This window comes from Cryptomeria japonica, chromosome 5, assembly GCF_030272615.1.
Source record: "Cryptomeria japonica chromosome 5, Sugi_1.0, whole genome shotgun sequence".
In the NCBI taxonomy this organism is placed as follows: domain Eukaryota; kingdom Viridiplantae; phylum Streptophyta; class Pinopsida; order Cupressales; family Cupressaceae; genus Cryptomeria; species Cryptomeria japonica.
The window spans coordinates 807293549-807312508 of NC_081409.1; the positions used below are offsets into that span (position 1 = coordinate 807293549).

The 18960-nt window shown below is 32.8% G+C and overlaps 1 protein-coding gene across 2 annotated transcripts in view; it reads right to left on the bottom strand.

Moving 5' to 3' along the window:
• Nucleotides 1-18960, bottom strand: part of LOC131042197 (MLP-like protein 423) — a 42966-nt gene extending 24006 nt beyond the window's left edge. The window contains exons 1-2 of one of the 2 annotated variants that reach the window (XM_059221761.1): nucleotides 18564-18940; nucleotides 16990-17571 (exon numbers count right to left, since the gene is read on the bottom strand). In XM_059221761.1, coding sequence (XP_059077744.1) covers nucleotides 17276-17571; nucleotides 18564-18744 — 477 coding nt within the window. In that variant the 5' untranslated portion in view covers nucleotides 18745-18940 and the 3' untranslated portion in view covers nucleotides 16990-17275. Of the gene's footprint in view, nucleotides 1-16989; nucleotides 17572-18563 lie in introns of those variants that run through there. The other variant, XM_057975532.2, reaches the window with a different exon arrangement.

The window sequence follows — 18960 nt, forward strand, 5'->3', positions numbered from 1 at the left end:
TCCCACCTTTTCACTTTGCTCAGAATCATAGCCTTTCATAATATAATAATTTTGTTTTTCCATTCCCATCATGGCTTGTTATTGATCTACCTCAGATTAGTTCTCGATCCATAATAAACCTCTTTTCCATATCCCCTTTCACCCCTTCCTTTCCATAATAAATCAGGTCTAATATGTAACTAGGCAAAAAAACAATCTAGTGATGGAAGTGGAAGCCTGAGCATCACACGTTCTAAGGAGCATTCTCTTTTTATTCCTCCCTCTTTTCATGCACAATCCACAATAAATGATCACTTGCATCGTTGATCCACAAACGTTCCATTCTTCTTCACAATAAAGTACCAATTTCAGGGAATCAGTCAGTTTCAGATGAAACGCAAGCAATAGTGGGATTTTAACAAATCAAATCTTTCAGTAGAATTTAGCAACAACATGGGTTTTAAGCATAATATGTCCTTTATCTGGATAACAATATTGTGACCAGGCCAAGCATGTTAACATATGTGGAAATAAACATAAATAACTTGAAGATTACAGTTTATGTTGGTGTCAAGTCTTGGTTTTCTTTTGATTTTATCTTTTAAGGTGACATGTCTTTTAGCTTTTCCAGGATGTCTCTAACTAGATATTCTATCTCCATGATGTCTTTGACTAGAAAGGTGAGGATGGGTTACGATTCACCTAATTTTTTCTCTTTTTGTTGTTTGTGGATTGTCTCTTAGTAATACTATGGCTCCTCCAAGGACATGAGGACATTGTGAGTATAGTGTGAATTGGGTCATTCCTTATTTGTGACTATCTGATCTCCATGCAAACGGGTATAATGATTTTCTAGGCTGAATCTAGATACCTGGATAGTCATAACCTATTTTCCATAATAAAACTCAATGATGATAGTAACATAAGAAGCTCTTAACACTTCCATATCTTCTACCTTTCATCCCCCTTTTTCTGTGTGTCCTCCATTGTCCCCATATGAATCCATGTAGCTAGTTATCACATGACTGAGTATAATGACATGCCAAAAATATTTATATTTCATGTAGTTCACCTGCATCAACATATGTTTGTATATATATCATATATATAATATCTAGTGTCACAACTTGCACACACCACTTATTAGTATCTCATTTAAACATTTGCATATCATTCAATTTCATCTGATATATAACATCAAAAAATAGGGCCTCACATTATATAGATTGTATAGACCATAATAATATGCATACAATCATAAAATGATCACATGATCATATAAACATCCATTGTATAAACATATAAGCATCATACATCATAGATACATCTCATGAATCATAATCACATAGAAAACATAAAGAACATCACATCACATAGGAACACATGCGAGTAGTCAAGGCGAGCAATAGGTCATCTTATATATATCAAACATAATGTGTCATGGTACAATGATGTCAAAAATCATATATCTACAAATCAAAAGAAGGTGTCTACATCATCATATACAAAAGTGATACAAATTGGTATCCAAGGATCTATGATGAAGATCCTCTCTCGAAGCTGGTAGGCCTCAAAGAAATCTAGGCTCTCAAAGTCCTAGCCCTAGAATCATCTCGTATATCGTTTGTGTTGTTGGTGGTGCGAGTGAACCCACCACTCCCCCACTAGATGCTCCTTGGAGCCTTTCTGTCTTTTCCTGTCATAGCCGAGTGGGAGGCTCTCCTATATCTTCCTACCCTCAGGTGTGGAGTAATTGTTACATAGTACAAGTTCCTCTAATATGCTATCTCCTCTCCTTCTTGGAGACAAAAAGAAAACCCTGCTCTAGAGTTACCTGATGTTGTGGCCCATCCCACCCTCAATGCCTTGTTTGTGATTGTATATCACTGGATGGCCTCATCTCTCTCTCTTTGCATCTTAGCTAGTTGTTACCTCAATTGAGTCACATCTCTCTAGAGATCATTGATCTCATCAGCCTATCCTTGTGTGAGCTCTTGCAACATGAGAATCTCATCCTCCTCTAAATCCTCCCCCTCCTCCCATCAGACTTGTGTAGGAGAATCATGTCTTAGTGCACCCTATCCCTATCCCTGTCCCAATGCCTGAGCTACAATCTCTAGTACCTGCCCACCTCTCTCTTTAGGTGGCCTCAGAATCTTTTCTTCCTCTCCACCTCCCTATGCACTCTCTCCTCTACATCCATATCCCATCCCTTTGTCTCTTTGTCCTCCTCTCCCTTGGACAATCCTCCTCTCTCCCCCTCTCCTCCACCTCCTCCACCAGCTACCTCCATCCTCATTGTCATCCTCCTCCTCTATTGGTCATCAAAATGGATGTGCCTCAAAATAAGTTTTGTACTCATCATCCATCCCTACACAGACCATATTTGCAAGCATGTCCCAAGGCATCGGTACCATCTCATCAAACTGTGTCACTATGGCATCATATGAAAAAATGGGCCCCCACACAAATATCCTCCTCTCCATGAGTAGGATCTCTAGTATCCTCCCCCATCCAATGGCCAATCCCCATGTCACCCTATCTAGACATAGGTATTTGGTGATCATCTCTCCTACCACTGCAACCAGAGCTCATCCACTGAAACACATGACATCCTAGCTCGAGTGTTCTCATCTCAACTCTAGATCTGGATCTCTGAAGATTCATCGAAGGGCATCTCTATCTCCTTCTCAATTGTATACTAATAGGTCCCCATGGATAGGTATCCATAGTATCCTGTAAACATCCTCTAATGTGACTAGTATCTCACCAATTGGCAATGAAATGTGCATGTCTCCAATTGCCATCTCTCACCAAGAGTAGTCAATAGTCTCGTGTTTATCCATATCTATGGAATATTCATTATATCTATTAGACCCATGGCATCAATCATGACATGATCGTCACTAGTTCGATGTGTCCATAGCCGCTGAGTCACCAGTAATCTATCTGTATACTCTAGTTGTGGTAAGTCCTCTTTCAACCAATCAAACCAATCATGTAAATCCTAGTAGTACTCATGTTCATCACACAATGTTGCTTACCTTATGTTATCCTATTTTATCCTAGTGTTTATGTTTATCACATGGTGTTGCATCCTAGTGTATATGTTTATCACATTGCACTATATCCTATCTTGCTAGAGAATTCACCGGATTTTATCAAATCGACCACTTATCCTATATTCATCTTAGCAAACCTACTTGTTTTAGGGAACCTATTGAGTTAATCCTACCAACAATTTATCCAATTGATAATGTATATCTATCATAGAATTGTCAATTCTAGCCTTGTTTCCAGTTTGTCTTCCCTAGGGCACCTATTTGAGTGAATCCTCTCAATAGTTTGTCCAATTGAAAAAGTATGTCTACCACATAATTGTCAATTCATACCTTTTCTACACACAGACATGTTTCTACAATGCAAATGCTATTTCACCTAACCTATGCATGGTTTGGCATCACAGACGTGTTTTATCAGCACAAACACGATGCTGCTAGACCTAGATGTACTTTGTAGAAACATACATGCTTTATCATCACATATGCACCCCATATGAGACCTAGACACGATTATATTCATAAAATTATGTATATACTACCTAGACATGCTTATATATCGTAGACACACTTAAACCTAGAGATAAACACATTTTGACCAAAAAACCACTTGCGTGTTTTTGTAAAATCTATTTTAAAAATAATTAAATGCATCATAAATGCAAAAAATGTATTAAGCAAGGTAGGGGTACTCACCATCTCACCCATGTTGTCTAATCATTGGAACCGTTACACGCAATGAAATGGATGGAGTCTCTCTACCATGTCTCTTGTACTGCTGACTAAATTCGCTAAGGGCTTTGTTATGAGTTATCTAATCTCCCGAGTTCTATGGATTTGAATGAGGATGTTTTTCTTCTAACCTACATGTATAACCTAACCCTAGTCTCCTGTGTCTATTCCTGCCATATCTCGAGTCATTCTTTTTCCTATGTGACTTTGTCACCTTATCCTGTCAGTCCTTTCTAGCCTTTCTTTCTTACCAAGATAAAGTCTGCAATCTTTTCCAAAAAATAATCATCCAATCTCTCGAGGGGTAATATCCTTACCATCTTGGGGTAACTTTGTATCAGTTTATCTTATCTTCTTTGAGCCAATGTGACAAGTTGCATTGTCTCAAAGAGGGGCAAAATGTAGACACTTAAAATTATCCTGTTTAATTAAATTAATATTTTATTTATTTAATTATCTTATCCTAAGTCTTATATTAATTAAAAAAATTCTTATTTATTTAATAAATTCATTTATCCTCTTCTAAGACTTTCCGCATTTAAATAAATATTTTTATTTATTTAGATTATTTTTTCCCTAAATTAAATAAATATTTTATTTATTTAATTGGTCCCACTTCCTCTATTGATTAAATAAATATTTATTTATTTAATTAATTCATTACCTTTTTCATTCAATTACGCATGTCATTTATCTCTTAATTTTCTTCTACCTACCCTCTTATTATTTTATGTTTTCCTCTAGCTACCCTTTAATCCTAGCTAACCATTTATCAATCTTTATGTAATCAATCTTTCTCACAATCAAGTAACCACAATCCGTTCTTTGTTGAGCTCTTATGCACACTCAAAATCTAAGAGTGAGTATATATCAAACAAGATCAATGGAGATAGGAGACAATGGAGATTGAAACCCTACTTGCCATGTGAATGGTAATATTGTTTGATTTGCTGATTTACATGATCTTAGGTATCTTCATTGGTGTATGGTGAATGTTTCATTGTAGGACTTAGATTGTTTGTAGTTGGGTCTTTAAGGTTTTACAATAATTTATCATTATCATTTTTTTACCTCGCATAGTATATATGTATATATATGTATATATGTGTATATACATATATATACATATATATGTATATACATATATATGTATAGACATATATATATATATATATATATATATATATATATATATATATATATATATATATATATATATATATATATATATATATATATATATACATATACATATATATATGTATGTATGTATGTATACATATATATATATAGATATGTATATGTATATATATATATATGTATATGTATATATATGTATGTATATATATACATATATATATATATATATATGTATATGTATATATATGTATGTATATATATACATATATATATATATATATACATATATATATATATATATATATGTATGTATATGTATATATTTATATGTGTGTGTGTGTGTGTGTGTGTGTGTGTGTGTATGTATATGTATGTATATGTATATGTATATGTGTATGTGTATGTGTATGTGTACATATACATATACACATACACATACACATACACATACACATACACATACACATACACATACACATACACATACACATACATATACATATACAGATATACATACATACATACATATACATATACAGATATACATACATATGCACATACATACATACATACATACACACACACACACACAAATTGTATGTGTCTTTCATGTTATGGCCGACTGCTATTGAGGAATATTTATTCATTAAAATGTAAGTATAACTTCAATTTTCTGCAATTACAATTTTAGCGTAAATTAGGAAGGAGAAATTACACTAATCAGATTTGTCACTACAATTCTATCTCCAAACTAACTCTTTTCGTGTAAAGAGTAGTGAAAATTGTTCCAACAATTGGAGAGATTGTTGTGAAACTAGAAACTTCCTCTATGTTTGAGAGGGGCAACTCCCTCATATGATGGGGATTTTTATAGGATTTTTGTGCACTTTTAACTTGAAAATATAGATAAGAGAGAAAAATAAAATAAATAAAGGTGAATGATGAAGAGCTCATGATAGAGGTATAAATATTGATTGATATTTTTTATGTGATAAAAATTATGAATTTTTTTGTAGCATAGTATATGTTTTCGATATGCAATTATGATGAATGAAGTAAAATAAACCTCAACATTGAAGAGATAGGATATACTAGCACATACAAGTCAAGGTACTAGGATAAGATGGATTTGTCAAGTCAATTACATAGATCATTGAATAAAAAACCAATGAATTCCACCAATATATAAAGGGATTACTAATTTAATATATGATAATATTCAACATGTACAAAATGATTGCATTCTTTGAATGTATTTGAATGTTATAGATATGGTGAATGATGAGGAATTGAAATAAAATACAAAAAACAAGATACAGATGGGATAGAGAGGCACAAAGAAAAGTTTGAATACGAGAATTAGACAAGAACCTATGACATAAGTTTGGCCTATAAATGCGGGATTGTGCAGTAAAATGGATCCCAATCTCTAATGTTAGATGCAGATTGACAAGAATCTTCTAAAATTAGGACATCGCATAAAATCTGTTCTGAAGAGGTCATCATAAATTCTTGACACAATGGAGGTTTTTTTGTTCTAGTCCTTTTTTTTTCACCTTTGCAAAAGTTATATTTGATCATCACCATCTCCTCTCCTAGAATCTTCTTTCATGACTCCTAAATATGTTATCTACACACAAAATAAGGAAAATAGTGTTGCAGATAGCGCTTTACCTTATGTCAAATCTCAAGTTTTGAATTAACCCTAATTGAGTTAAAATTGTAATGAAAATGTTGAGTTAAATGTTGAATGATATACCTTAGATTCACTGTGATTGATTATGGATGATGATGTAATATTCTTTAGACATAATCACAAGTGTTGATGTAGTAACATGACTTGACTAAATATTAATTAACCTAATAAAACACACATGCTTGCATGAAGATTGATGTATATTTACTAATCAATGATATTGAAATACTTGATGGATATGTTGGGATGAAATCATTCCTCTAAGGCTTGAGAATGCTTATGATGATCAAAATTGTACTAGCAATGCTTAGATGAAAATAAGTAGGAAGAATACTCTTATATAAGATTCACAAGGTATTTTATTAATTAGGCTAACCACCAACAGTCAAAATGAGACACTAAGAACTGAAATCATCAGGGGAGGAAAGTGTGCCAACCCATTTAAAATAGGTGTTTCTTAAGGAGACGAAGACACTCTAGGCACCACAGTCTTCAGACCAAGATGTCTTAGGCACCATGATTCAACAAAAATAGGGAAAATCAGTGGAAGAATGGAGTAAATAACCCAAGGCACTAGTTTATTTATTTGTTCCAATAGATGACATCAAATTCTAGTTGAAAAGGCTAGAAATGTACATAGGACAGAGCTAAGAAAGGCACACTAAGCTAAGGGCACAATAGGTAATGTAAATTGTGTGGAGTTACAATTTATGATGCTACAATCTTAATTGATTATCTATATGTACTAGTAATTGTTAATTATATTATAGTTTTTACTGGCTTGTCCTCCAAGGCTATGGTTTTGACAATTTTTAATTTGTCTATCTAGGGGTTGGGGTGCTTTCCTTGCTTAAATTAATATTTTATTGGTAAAAAAATATAGTTTTCACCATTAAATGTATGAAAACCACAATTTTTTACTTAGAGAACATTGCATTCAGAATAGGGGGTTCCAATCCAATAGATCTAGTCACAAATCAGCAAGGATTAGGACTGAGAATTCTAATTGAATTGGGGGTTTTTGATGGATAAACCTCTTTCATAAGTTGAATTGTTGAAACTATAGTAAAGGTGCCAAAAATGAAAATAAAAATATGGAAATAGTAAGCTAGAGGTGTTAGATTGAGCCACGTACCTAGTCTGAGCAATATTAGTAGTTTTGGACCTATTCCTAGAAAGAGCTCCTAAAATTTTGAGACCATTTCACCCATGCCCTAGTCCTTCAAAATTTTCACAATCTAATGGGAAATAGATTCGTCATTATCAACAATGCTTATTCTAAAGATCACAACTTTGTACTTATTTCTTACACACAGAAAGAAGGGGAAATAGGTTGGGAATAGTGCTTTACCTAAGTCAAATCCTGGTTTTGGAATTAACAATGAAATTAAAATGAAAGATAATTGAATTTTAGTAATGAAAATGATCTCCTTTTGAGTGAAATGTTGAATAATGACTTAAAACACAAAAGATATACCTCCTTGTGAAGTTTTATTTGTCTCCACACAGAATTAGGGTTTTATGAGGTCTTCAATAACATAGAACATGAATGTCAACTCCAATGCTTGAATCTTAAACTTATTGTTGCTCCTATGCTTGAAGGAAGACTAATTGCTTGCTCACTTGACTTGAATGCTTGATTGCTTGATGTCAAATTGAATTTCTTGTGTATGTGGATGTCTAAATGAGAGTGAAAAGTCTCCTTTTATACTTGCCACTCAAAAAACACATTATTTTTCCAACATGAACTGACACGAGGCTAGGTTTCCATCATTTTTTGAAATGACCAAGAGGCCTAAAGAAAGGCCCTATTTGGGAGGACCAAGGCATGCTACCCTTGTCTTACCTCATTTTAGGGCCAAGACAAATGGTTTAAGTGGTGCATAAATTCAACATGAAATCAAATTTACACGGTATGAGAAACATCAGGTCCTCATCAGGCCTAGCGGTAAAAATGCTAAGATGAGGACCCAAATGCAGTCAAATTTGTAAGGGAGTACAATTTAGGATGTTACAAATATAAGATATGCTAAGAGCCTAAACACAAAACTTTTTATCATTCCTTATTTTTTTAATTATACTAATTATATATCCCCAATTATTAACTATCAACAATAACTCAAACTTAATCATTGCACTAATCCAAACTACATTCATAAGCACTACCCTTTTTGTGTCATATGAGTAGAGGTTAGTGCTAACTTTTGATAGTTAGATTTTTGTTTTCATACACATTTATACCATCACACAAAATATTAGTAGAATAGGATTTTATCTAAAAAATAACCTCCAAATTACAAAGTCACATCCTCTTATGATTTTAAGTCATGTTTATAATCTATTTATAAGGTGAATGGAAAAAACTATGCTTGAAGAGAAAGTTAAACTACTAGGTGACTTACTAAGATAATTTTATGCTTTATAATATAGAAATTTATATAAATAACATGTGAAAAATAAGGAAAGACTAATTAAATGATTAATAGTAGCATGAGATAACAACATAGTCGAGCCTACTTAGTATTAAGGGTTTTCTTTTACATACATAGAAGCATTTTTATTGGCATAGTCTAAAACCCTATACCTTTAATGTGGAATCATTTCCCTTTCCTTCTATTTTATTGTTTACTTATTGATACACATAGATAGTTAGTTAAGTTATAATTTGTATGCCTTTATATTTATGTTGTAGCTACTATTTCTTCCTAGTGATTTTCTTTCTCAAGTAATACATATGCATCAAAAATCACTTAGAGTTATCTTTTTAATGATTATTAAGTCGAACCTACCATCCTCCATGCTACTATCCATGAGTAAAATATTGGTTGTATAGTACACTTTCTATTTTATCATGGGCTCATGTTTGAAATTCTCAAAAAATTTGTGAAGCCTCTAGATTTTGACTGTCTTGTCTATGCCAACCTATACTTTTATCATGATATATCTTTATATCATATTTTATTATTGTGGAAACATGATCTAAGTCATGAAAATGCACATTATTTTTGACATATTTATCCTATAGATCATTCTATGGCCAACTCTTCACCTTAGTGACATTAATGTATCAAGTTTCTATTAGATCATGAATAAGGAGTTTATTTCACGATTCAAATGGGCAAGTTCTTTTATGTTGTGAAATCATAACTAATTGCTACATGGAAGTTGATCCACATGTTGTTATAACATGATCCATCTTTGTGTCACATGTTATTTCTAATGAGGCAATTTCAAGCCATTATACTTCACATTAATTATCAGTCTTATTCTAAGCTAGGTGATGTTGGATTCATGTCTTACCATTATTTGATTTTTAAATTAATTTAATGAAGTTGTAACTACAGATATGCAAATGATGGATGAAAATCAATTGACTTTTTAAATTTGAAGACAACTACATGCAAACACCTTATTCACATGTATGATATATAATGGTGATGATTTTCCCCAATATCTATTCATTTCATCTATATTTTAAAACCAATTGTAATTATCTAAGTTCTTTAGAGAATTGTCAAGAGTCTTATGAAACTATGTTGAATAATTCAAAGTGGTTGAGTGATCACATAGGTGATTCGGGGTTCCTATAGTAGATAACTAGTAAGTTCAAATATTTTGACTTAAATTATGCAATTTTCTTCTTAAATAAATTCTTTCAATTTGGTTTTGGTTGCATATTTCAAGTGGAGAATATAATAAAACCCTAGAATTTATTAGTTTTTAAAATAAAGTGAAGAAACCTTAATCATCTCCAATACCCTAGTTCTTTAAGGAAAAACTCAAACCTTAAAAAATTACTTGGATCATCTCAAAATGTAAAAGAAGGTTTGTTAAAGATATACTTTCAGTAAACTACCAAGTTCATCAAAAGGATTGAAAAATATATAAGGAGCAATAAATATCTTAGATAGGTTAATTGATTAGGTAGATTCTTGTAGGGGTGTCATTATTCTAGTGTAAGGTTGGGATTGGCTTAGGTATGGCTTCAACAAGAAATTTACCCATAAAACCTTATCAAGTATATAAATATGAGATCTAGGAAAGTTAGTTGTTGTCGACATGCTCATCAATATATACTTCATTAGAATAGTTGCAACCTATTATAAACCTAAAAAGAGGGCTCTTTATAATGATAAAGGTGTGTTTTTGCCAACATCAATATAAAATAGATATGTCAAGTTTTCCAATTGAAAAAATCTCATATTCTAATTGAGTTTGGTTCATAAAATAGATAATATGCTAGATATAAAGAGTTATAGGATAAACTGGTCACCCCACCACAAAAATCACAAAAAGAAGTGGCCAAATACACTACTTGTGAGATATGTTAAAGATGAACTTGAGCCTTTCAATTATGATATTTTAAAAAATTAGTTCATCAACACATACTTTTCCCTATGTATACCTCTAGCTATAGATGTGAAGAAAAATGATAATAAATTGGATGATATTAGAAATAAATGTACATTACAAAGGTATGAATACGATTTTTAGCCATGCAATTTTCATTGTCAATGGAACTCATAATTCCTTGATTGAAATAAGAAAACCTAATAGTATTGTGTATTTGAAGTGGCACTTCCTTCTTTCTCATGTTTATTTTATATAATAGTAGGAGTATTTGGGTACCTACCCTAAAACTAAATTTTCATGATCTAGAAGGATGTTTATTGCTACTATATAAATTAACATGTATATGGGGTTTGCATTGTGATAGATCATGGTTTTTGAAGAATTTATTGTTAGAGAGGTGCTTAGGAACTTAGGAAATCTAGTTTACGAGATACTGCCTAAGAAAATTGGTATTTATGTAGATCAAATGATAAGCATCCTAATGTTAGAATAAATCATAACTAATGTGATTGATTCTTCCATTTGAATTAAATAAATATTGGTATTGAGAAGTGGAAAAGAGTAAATAAAGTGCTAGGCCTTATATCAACACATATGATTGGTTTACCAACTGAAGCTTTGAAAATAGTCACACCTATTTATATATTCCATCCATAAGTTTGATTCTCATAAAATTTAAGGGGTAGATACTACTACTATAATAGGCTTTACAACAATGGGTAGCTACCATTTTACTCATCTTAAAGTTAATTACAAAAATATTTTTTCTTAACAAACCTAAAAAATGATGAATAAAATTTTGAAAATAGTGTAACCTCAACTTTGTCAAGTTTATAGTTGGATAGAGACAAGATGTCTTGCAAAGAAATTGTTTCATTTAAGTGAGGATGATGTTTCGATTAGGTAAAACTAGGAGAGGCATAAAGCATTACAAAAAAACCACCTAGGGACACAAAAAGTGGGAACAAAAAGGCAACAAGACCACGAAGACCACAAAAACCAAAAAAGGACAGACACTTTTTTGTAAAGAGGCTATGGCCAGAAAAACAAAAAAGTAGACCCTTTTAGAGTGAACTTTTTATTGGAGCAACAAGCTAGTGGGAACAACAATCTCGGTTGTAGAAAAGTACATAATCATAACATAGGGGTTTAGGAAGGAAACCCGAACCACCATCAAAACAAAAACCCTTGTGTTGGAAATGAAGAAGCCAAGGATATAGAAAATTAACAACGACTTTTGAGAGGATACCCACAAACTTTCACCTAGCCATTCTTGAAAAAGTCTAAACTATGTGTTAAAAGAATGGACTAGTACAAAAATTCCTAAAGGGTTTTCATATGTATCCCTAAACCTTTTACTAGTAGAAATCCCTACAAACAAAACATCAAAGATCACCTCAATAGGTCTATTGTTAGCAGTATCACTAAGAACTACGATCCCTAAAGGGGTGAATATAACCCCAACACATAGAAGATCCTTGCCCAATTTCCACAAAGGAGACTCAAAGATAATTACCTCAAAATGACACACATGAGAATAGAGGGAGAAGGGAGCCGATCTAGAGACCCTAAAGGAACACAACGCCCACTTGAGGAAGATAGAGTTCACTGTAGAAATAGGTACAATGGAAGAAGAACCCTCTCTAATTAAACACCTATAGGGTAACCAACCCGTAGCACAATTTACACATCCAAAGTCAATGTTAGCTAGAAGTAGTGGGGATGATGTTATTAAGATAAAGTCAACCTTACCATAGATTTCACTTACTACAAAGGAAACATGACACATATAGCCAACTATCAATACTAAAAAAGAGTATTATATGTACAAATGACACATTCTTTTGTATTTTTTTGTAAGATTTAAGTATATAAGAGAAAAGTGGAAAGGAGAAAAAAAAGGACAATTAATAGAAAGAAGAAACATGTGCCAAATAATAAAATATATTACAATATAATAACAATATTATAGAAAGATGATAGTTATATATTCAATATTATATTCAAGATGTACATATAGTAATATAGAATGTAATCTATCTTAAGTTGATCTAATTGATATATGATCTTCCTCTTTCTTTTCATTCTTGAATATAAATACAACTTTCAAGAAACTGATATCTAGATCTTTGATTTGCATCCATGCTTGTTAATAATGGTCAATTAAAAACAATATAATATGAATCTAAAACTAGTAGAACAATAACCATATATACTAGAAGAAACATAATTGAACTAATCTACATTAAAATACAAATAAATGTTCAATAAATTACAAATATTGTAAGAGTGAAAACCTTACCTATTATAAATTAAAAAATGACATAGATTTGTTCTAAAATTGAATAACTTCTAATATTTGTTTCTTTCTATTGGTTTTCTTTTATTTTTTTCGCATAAATTTTTCTGTCTGAGTGGTCAATCACTTTTCCAAGAACTACCACTATCATTAACTTTTTGTTATCCAACATTCCTTAATATACACAAACTAGGGCACATTTCATATCAAGAATGACCTAGCCTCTTCATGTCTCTTAGAATCGTAGATTGATTCAATTACCCAAAACGCTAAATGATGATTGCACATGCTTTTGGTAACTAAAATTAACGAGTCTGAATTCTTGTTAGGTCATTTTCCACCAATGCTTAGGTTCAAAACTCTTCATTTGCTTTGTTCGGGCACTAGTTGAAATCATGATGAAATTTCGACAGTGGACAAATTATTTTTGATAAAATGTCTAAAGAAAAAATAATACCAATAAAAATCTGTATAACACGGCCCATATTATAGCTGGAAGTAAGAAAGAATTCAATTTGGACAAGAATAAAGCTAAGCTTCTATAGAGAACCACATCATCAAGATTGCCCTTTGCTATTGCGGTTGATCCAGTTGATTCTAAATTCATTATTGTATAAAATGAAACAATGAAGCTGCAAAAATTATTTATGAACTTTATATTTAAGAGACTCATTGATCTGAATTATTTTGTCAATTCAGAGGACAATATCCCAAGCAGAATTGGTGGTATTGTAAACACATAGTAAATCATATAAAAAAATTTATTTCATTAAAAATATGTAAGAGTCATACAATTTTTGGCAAACTCTATGAAAGAGAGTTGTATGCCCAGAGTCCATCTAATTTGGTTAAACTCTATGAAAGCAAGTTGTATGCCCTTGAATCTATCCAATTTGGACAAACTATGTGAAAGGGAGTTGTATGCTCGAAATCCATCCAATTTGGGAAAACTCTATGAAAGAGAGTTCTATACCCAAAATCCACCCAATTTGGGCAAACTCTGTGAAAGAGAGTTGTATGCCCGATCCCATACAAGTTAGGAAATCTTGTGAAGGAGATGTATGCCTGTGAACTTCATGATAGCTGATACAAATTGGCTAACTCGACAGACGAGATGCATGTCATAGCTTTGCAAACTCGTCCTAAGAGTTGTATGCCTATAACTCTGTAACTCTATAACTCTCCAACTCTTTGCAATTGGATTCAAATTGAGCTTATTTATAAACTTTCAAAGAAGCTGAACAACCACTACATTTATGTCCTTTTGGGAAATTTAAGAGAATCCAATGTTGAAAGGTTATTACATTTATATAAAGACAAAAATTGATTAAATATTAAATATTTCATTTAATTGAATACTTTGACTTATTTCTGATCATTTGTCCCCTCTTGAAAGGCAATGGGCCCCATTGTTTGATCATCTTCCAAATAAAATTTTGATTGCATTGTTGTTTGGTGCTTCGTGGGTCTTGTTCAAGTTGAACTCAAACTTTTCACTCTCAAATTCCCACCTTCTTGACTGGAAATTCTTGCATCTGATTGCGAGGCCATAGGAAACTCTTCGTGTTCTAGTGCAATTGAACCTAAATTTATGTCCTCAAATTCATCTTCGAGAATGCACAGTGCATAGTTGACTTGGACTATTTATATTGCAACTGGGATTATGTCCTAGCCATGATAATGGTTTTGTGATAAAAGAGTAAATAAAATATAAGAGTGGATAGTGGAGTTATTGATAGGGCTCACAGTTCTGCTTCCACCCCTTTTTTCTCTGCTTGCTTACTTTTATTGATTCCATGGAGAGCTTATCCTATGCTTCTTCCCGATCCACTGTAGCAGCATGAGGCTAGTCAACTTGAGGCGTAGGAGCTATTGGTTCCTTGGTGGATGTTGCAGTAGCTTCCTCATTTCCTTCTGCTGAAGACGAAGACAAGGAAGAGTTTGGCATGGTGGGAACATTATGAGCATCACCCATGTTCTCTCTTGCTTCCACAAGGAGTGAGAGGAAATCAAATCGCACGGAGGAGCCGTCGCACAACATAGGAGAACGCTAATTGTCTGACGCCTCTATCAAAACTGACTTAACGATTTCCATTTGCATGGTTCAAATTTGTAAAGAATCTCAAATGTCATTGAATAAGAGAGCAAAGTGGAAAAGAGAGAGAAGGTAAATCACCTTAGAGGTATGGGCAACATCTACTTAGGGTCATACTGTCAACCATCCAAGAAATATATGACGCATATAGTCCAATCACAAAGGCTACAAACTGAACCAACTTATGGCAATAATTTTCTCTCCCCCAGAATATTGAAACACCACCGGAATACTTATCAACATAAAATTGAGCTCTTTTTGTAGATGCACTTGAAACGATCGAACATCGCTTTGATACCACTGATCTGAATTATTTTGTCAATTCAGAGGACAATACCCAGAGTAGAATTGGTGGTATTGTAAACACATAATAAATCATATTAAAAATTTCATTTCATTGAAAATATGTAAGAGCCATACAATTTTTGGCCAACTCTGTGAAAGAGAGTTGTATGCCTTTGAATCTATCCAATTTGGGCAAACTCTGTGAAAGAGAGTTGTATGCCCGGAATCCATCCAATTTGGGCAAACTCTGTGAAAGGGAGTTGTATGCCTGAGCCCATACAAGTCAGGCAATGTTGTGAAGGAGATGTATGTCTGTGGACTTCATGAGAGCTGATACAAATTGGCTAACTCAACAAACGAGATGCATGTCATAGCTTTGCAAACTCGTCCTAAGAGTTGTATGCCTATAACTCTGTAACTCTATCTCTCCAACTCTCTGCAATTGGATTCGAATTGAGCTTATTTATAAGCTTTCAAAGAAGCTGAACTGCCACCACATTTATGTCCTTATGGGAAATTGAAGAGACAATCCAATGTTGAAAGGTTATTACATTTATATAAAGACAAAAAATGATTAAATATTAAATATTTCATTTAATTGAATACTCTGACTTATTTCTGATCACTCGCACTATTAAAATAAAACCGAATGCTGATGAAAATGAAATCTGTGATGCTACTGAAGTGGCTTAAACGTTGTTGATGAAGCAAAACCATGTTATTACAACACTGAGTTTGTATTGCGGCTGATCATTGCAAAAGATACACACTGAGTTTGTATTGCGGCTGATCATTGCAAAAGATACACTAGCTATCTCTAATGATACCTAAGTTAACTCAAGTTTTATTTAACCTTCAATTGCCTAAAATAAGTCATTTCACCATGAATGTTCACTACAATCCCATACATTGGCCTAGATTATTTAAGAAGAACCAAGCATAATCAACTTGCTAAAAATATTGTAGAGAGTTAATCCTTTCAGAAATGCATGCAATAAAATATAGAAAATTAGTCCCCAAATTTTTTTGAGTAATTTTCGATTCAGCGATCAAAGGCACCAAAATGGGCTTACATATATTGCAGTTCCTTCTTATCAAATGATTCTTCGACATTCAAAAGTAAGTAAAACTAATTCACGAGAAACCCTCTTATATTATTTATTCCTATCAGAATTAGGTGTAGTGACTATTAGACACAGTCTGATCATTTCCGTTGTTTTCATATATAGATATTATATATTGTAAGCTCTAAATCTCTTCAAAACATCAAATGATACCAAACCAACATTTAATATGTTCTATATAAATAATAAATAATAATAATGCAAAATTATATAGATCACGAGGAAACTAATAGCTGAACACTCATACCTTAATAAAGCATTCAACAAATCACAGAGTACACCATCAAAGCTGATTCAAAACACAAAGCCATACAAGACCTTTCTTTCACACAGAACAGATCACCATTGCTGATATAAAATATCAAGCCAATGGAGATCATGGATAAACAAGGCTTTATAGAGGCTCAAACAAATACTTCTTAAATCTAACCCTTTATCATCACATAATACCACTAATCAATTATTTAGGTGTAGGATCAATCAGCAATAGGGACATATATAGTAACAGCTATGCTAAGCCACCGGAAGTGGGTTGGAGAGCAGATATTCTTCCAAGACCTTGAAGGTGTGTACAGCAGTTTCCTTGGCATTCTCTGGGTGTACAACCTCACCTTCATGGGCCGGCTCATACTCAATAATCCACTTCACAATGCAAGTGGCTAAAGTGGCTCCGGGGCTTACCTTCAATGTCAGCTTGTATGTCTTGTACTTATTCATTATCTGTCCATTCAGCACGGTGTGAGTGGTAGTCATGTTCGCCTCATCCAGGGATTCTATTTTTTCCAATTTGTAAGTTGCCAACTGAATCCCTGTCAAAATATCCAACAAAACAAGCATGTCAAGAGCATACGAAAGATTTGCTTCCCACAACTAGTAATCACATGTTTTACTTGAAACGTTAAAGGATTTAGAGGTTGTCACTGTCAATTCTATGTTAGAAAACAGAAATCTCCTTTTTGTTTAAATTTTGTGATCTTTAAAAAAATCATATTTAAATGTATAAATTTGCTGAGTCAAGAGGGCTTGTGAATATAGTTGTGTGGAGATACTAAAAATAACAAGTACAAAAAATTTGCAAAGAAGAACAATAGCACATAACACATAGATTTACGTGGAAAAACCTAGTAAAAATATACCAGTAAAAAACCACAGGCAAATTTTGTCTTTAGTATTGATTTTGAGGAATTACATAGTTACAACAATCTTCAATACTGTACATCAAAACATGACTTCAAGCAGCCTAAAACAACCGAGTTGCAGAGTCTTACTTGAAGACAACTTACTAAATATAGTAAGTATGACTCGCACAACTGCATGTAAATCACATGTCAAAATTACTATTTATAGAAAGTTTAATAACAAAGCTTTGTATTTATAATAAGATAGCCATGATGACTCAAGCACTGCTCGCTAAGAGTCCAATTTAGGCTTCACATTCCAACAAAAACTGAAGTGCAATTTTAATAATTTTTTAATTCATAATATGTAGAATACAATTTAATAGATATTGTTAAAAAAAGAGTGAGTAGACATAATCACATTCAAAAGTTTTAATATAACAAACAGAGCATAAAAATATAAATATGATAAATTTTAGACGAACTGGATCTGTGATGTAGCCTGTGTTAAACTAATATTTAAAAATCACCTCAATAAAAGATCATGAATATGACCGAAAACATCATTGTCAAAAATGCTTACATGATTTACTCAAAAGGATATCAAAATATAACAAATATAAATTTGAAAAACGAAAAGTGGAAAGTTATAAATGACAAAGGACTTCAACGGTTTCATATACCTTCTCCATATTTGATGAGTCTAACACTTCCAGGGCTGATGCCATCTCCCTCAAGTACATCAATGCTTTTGAAGTGATTGGGCATCAGCTTGGGAAAAATATCTGCACAATTCTCAAAGGCCTTCCATATTTGGTTTGCAGGAACATTCAACTCAGCCTCCCAACTCATAGTTTGTGCCATCTCTCTTCTTCACTAAAGTCTACAATAATAACAAAAGCATAGGATGCGGTTCACCTGGGACTTAAACTGCCTTATAAAGCTATGAAGTCTACTAATAGGGCTATGGAGTATTCACGCTCTCCAGCATAATTTGTGCTTTAATAATTCATCATAAAGCTGTTTGAATATGACATTTATGGCACAACATTGCAGGATTGAATGGCTGTTGAGGGAAAA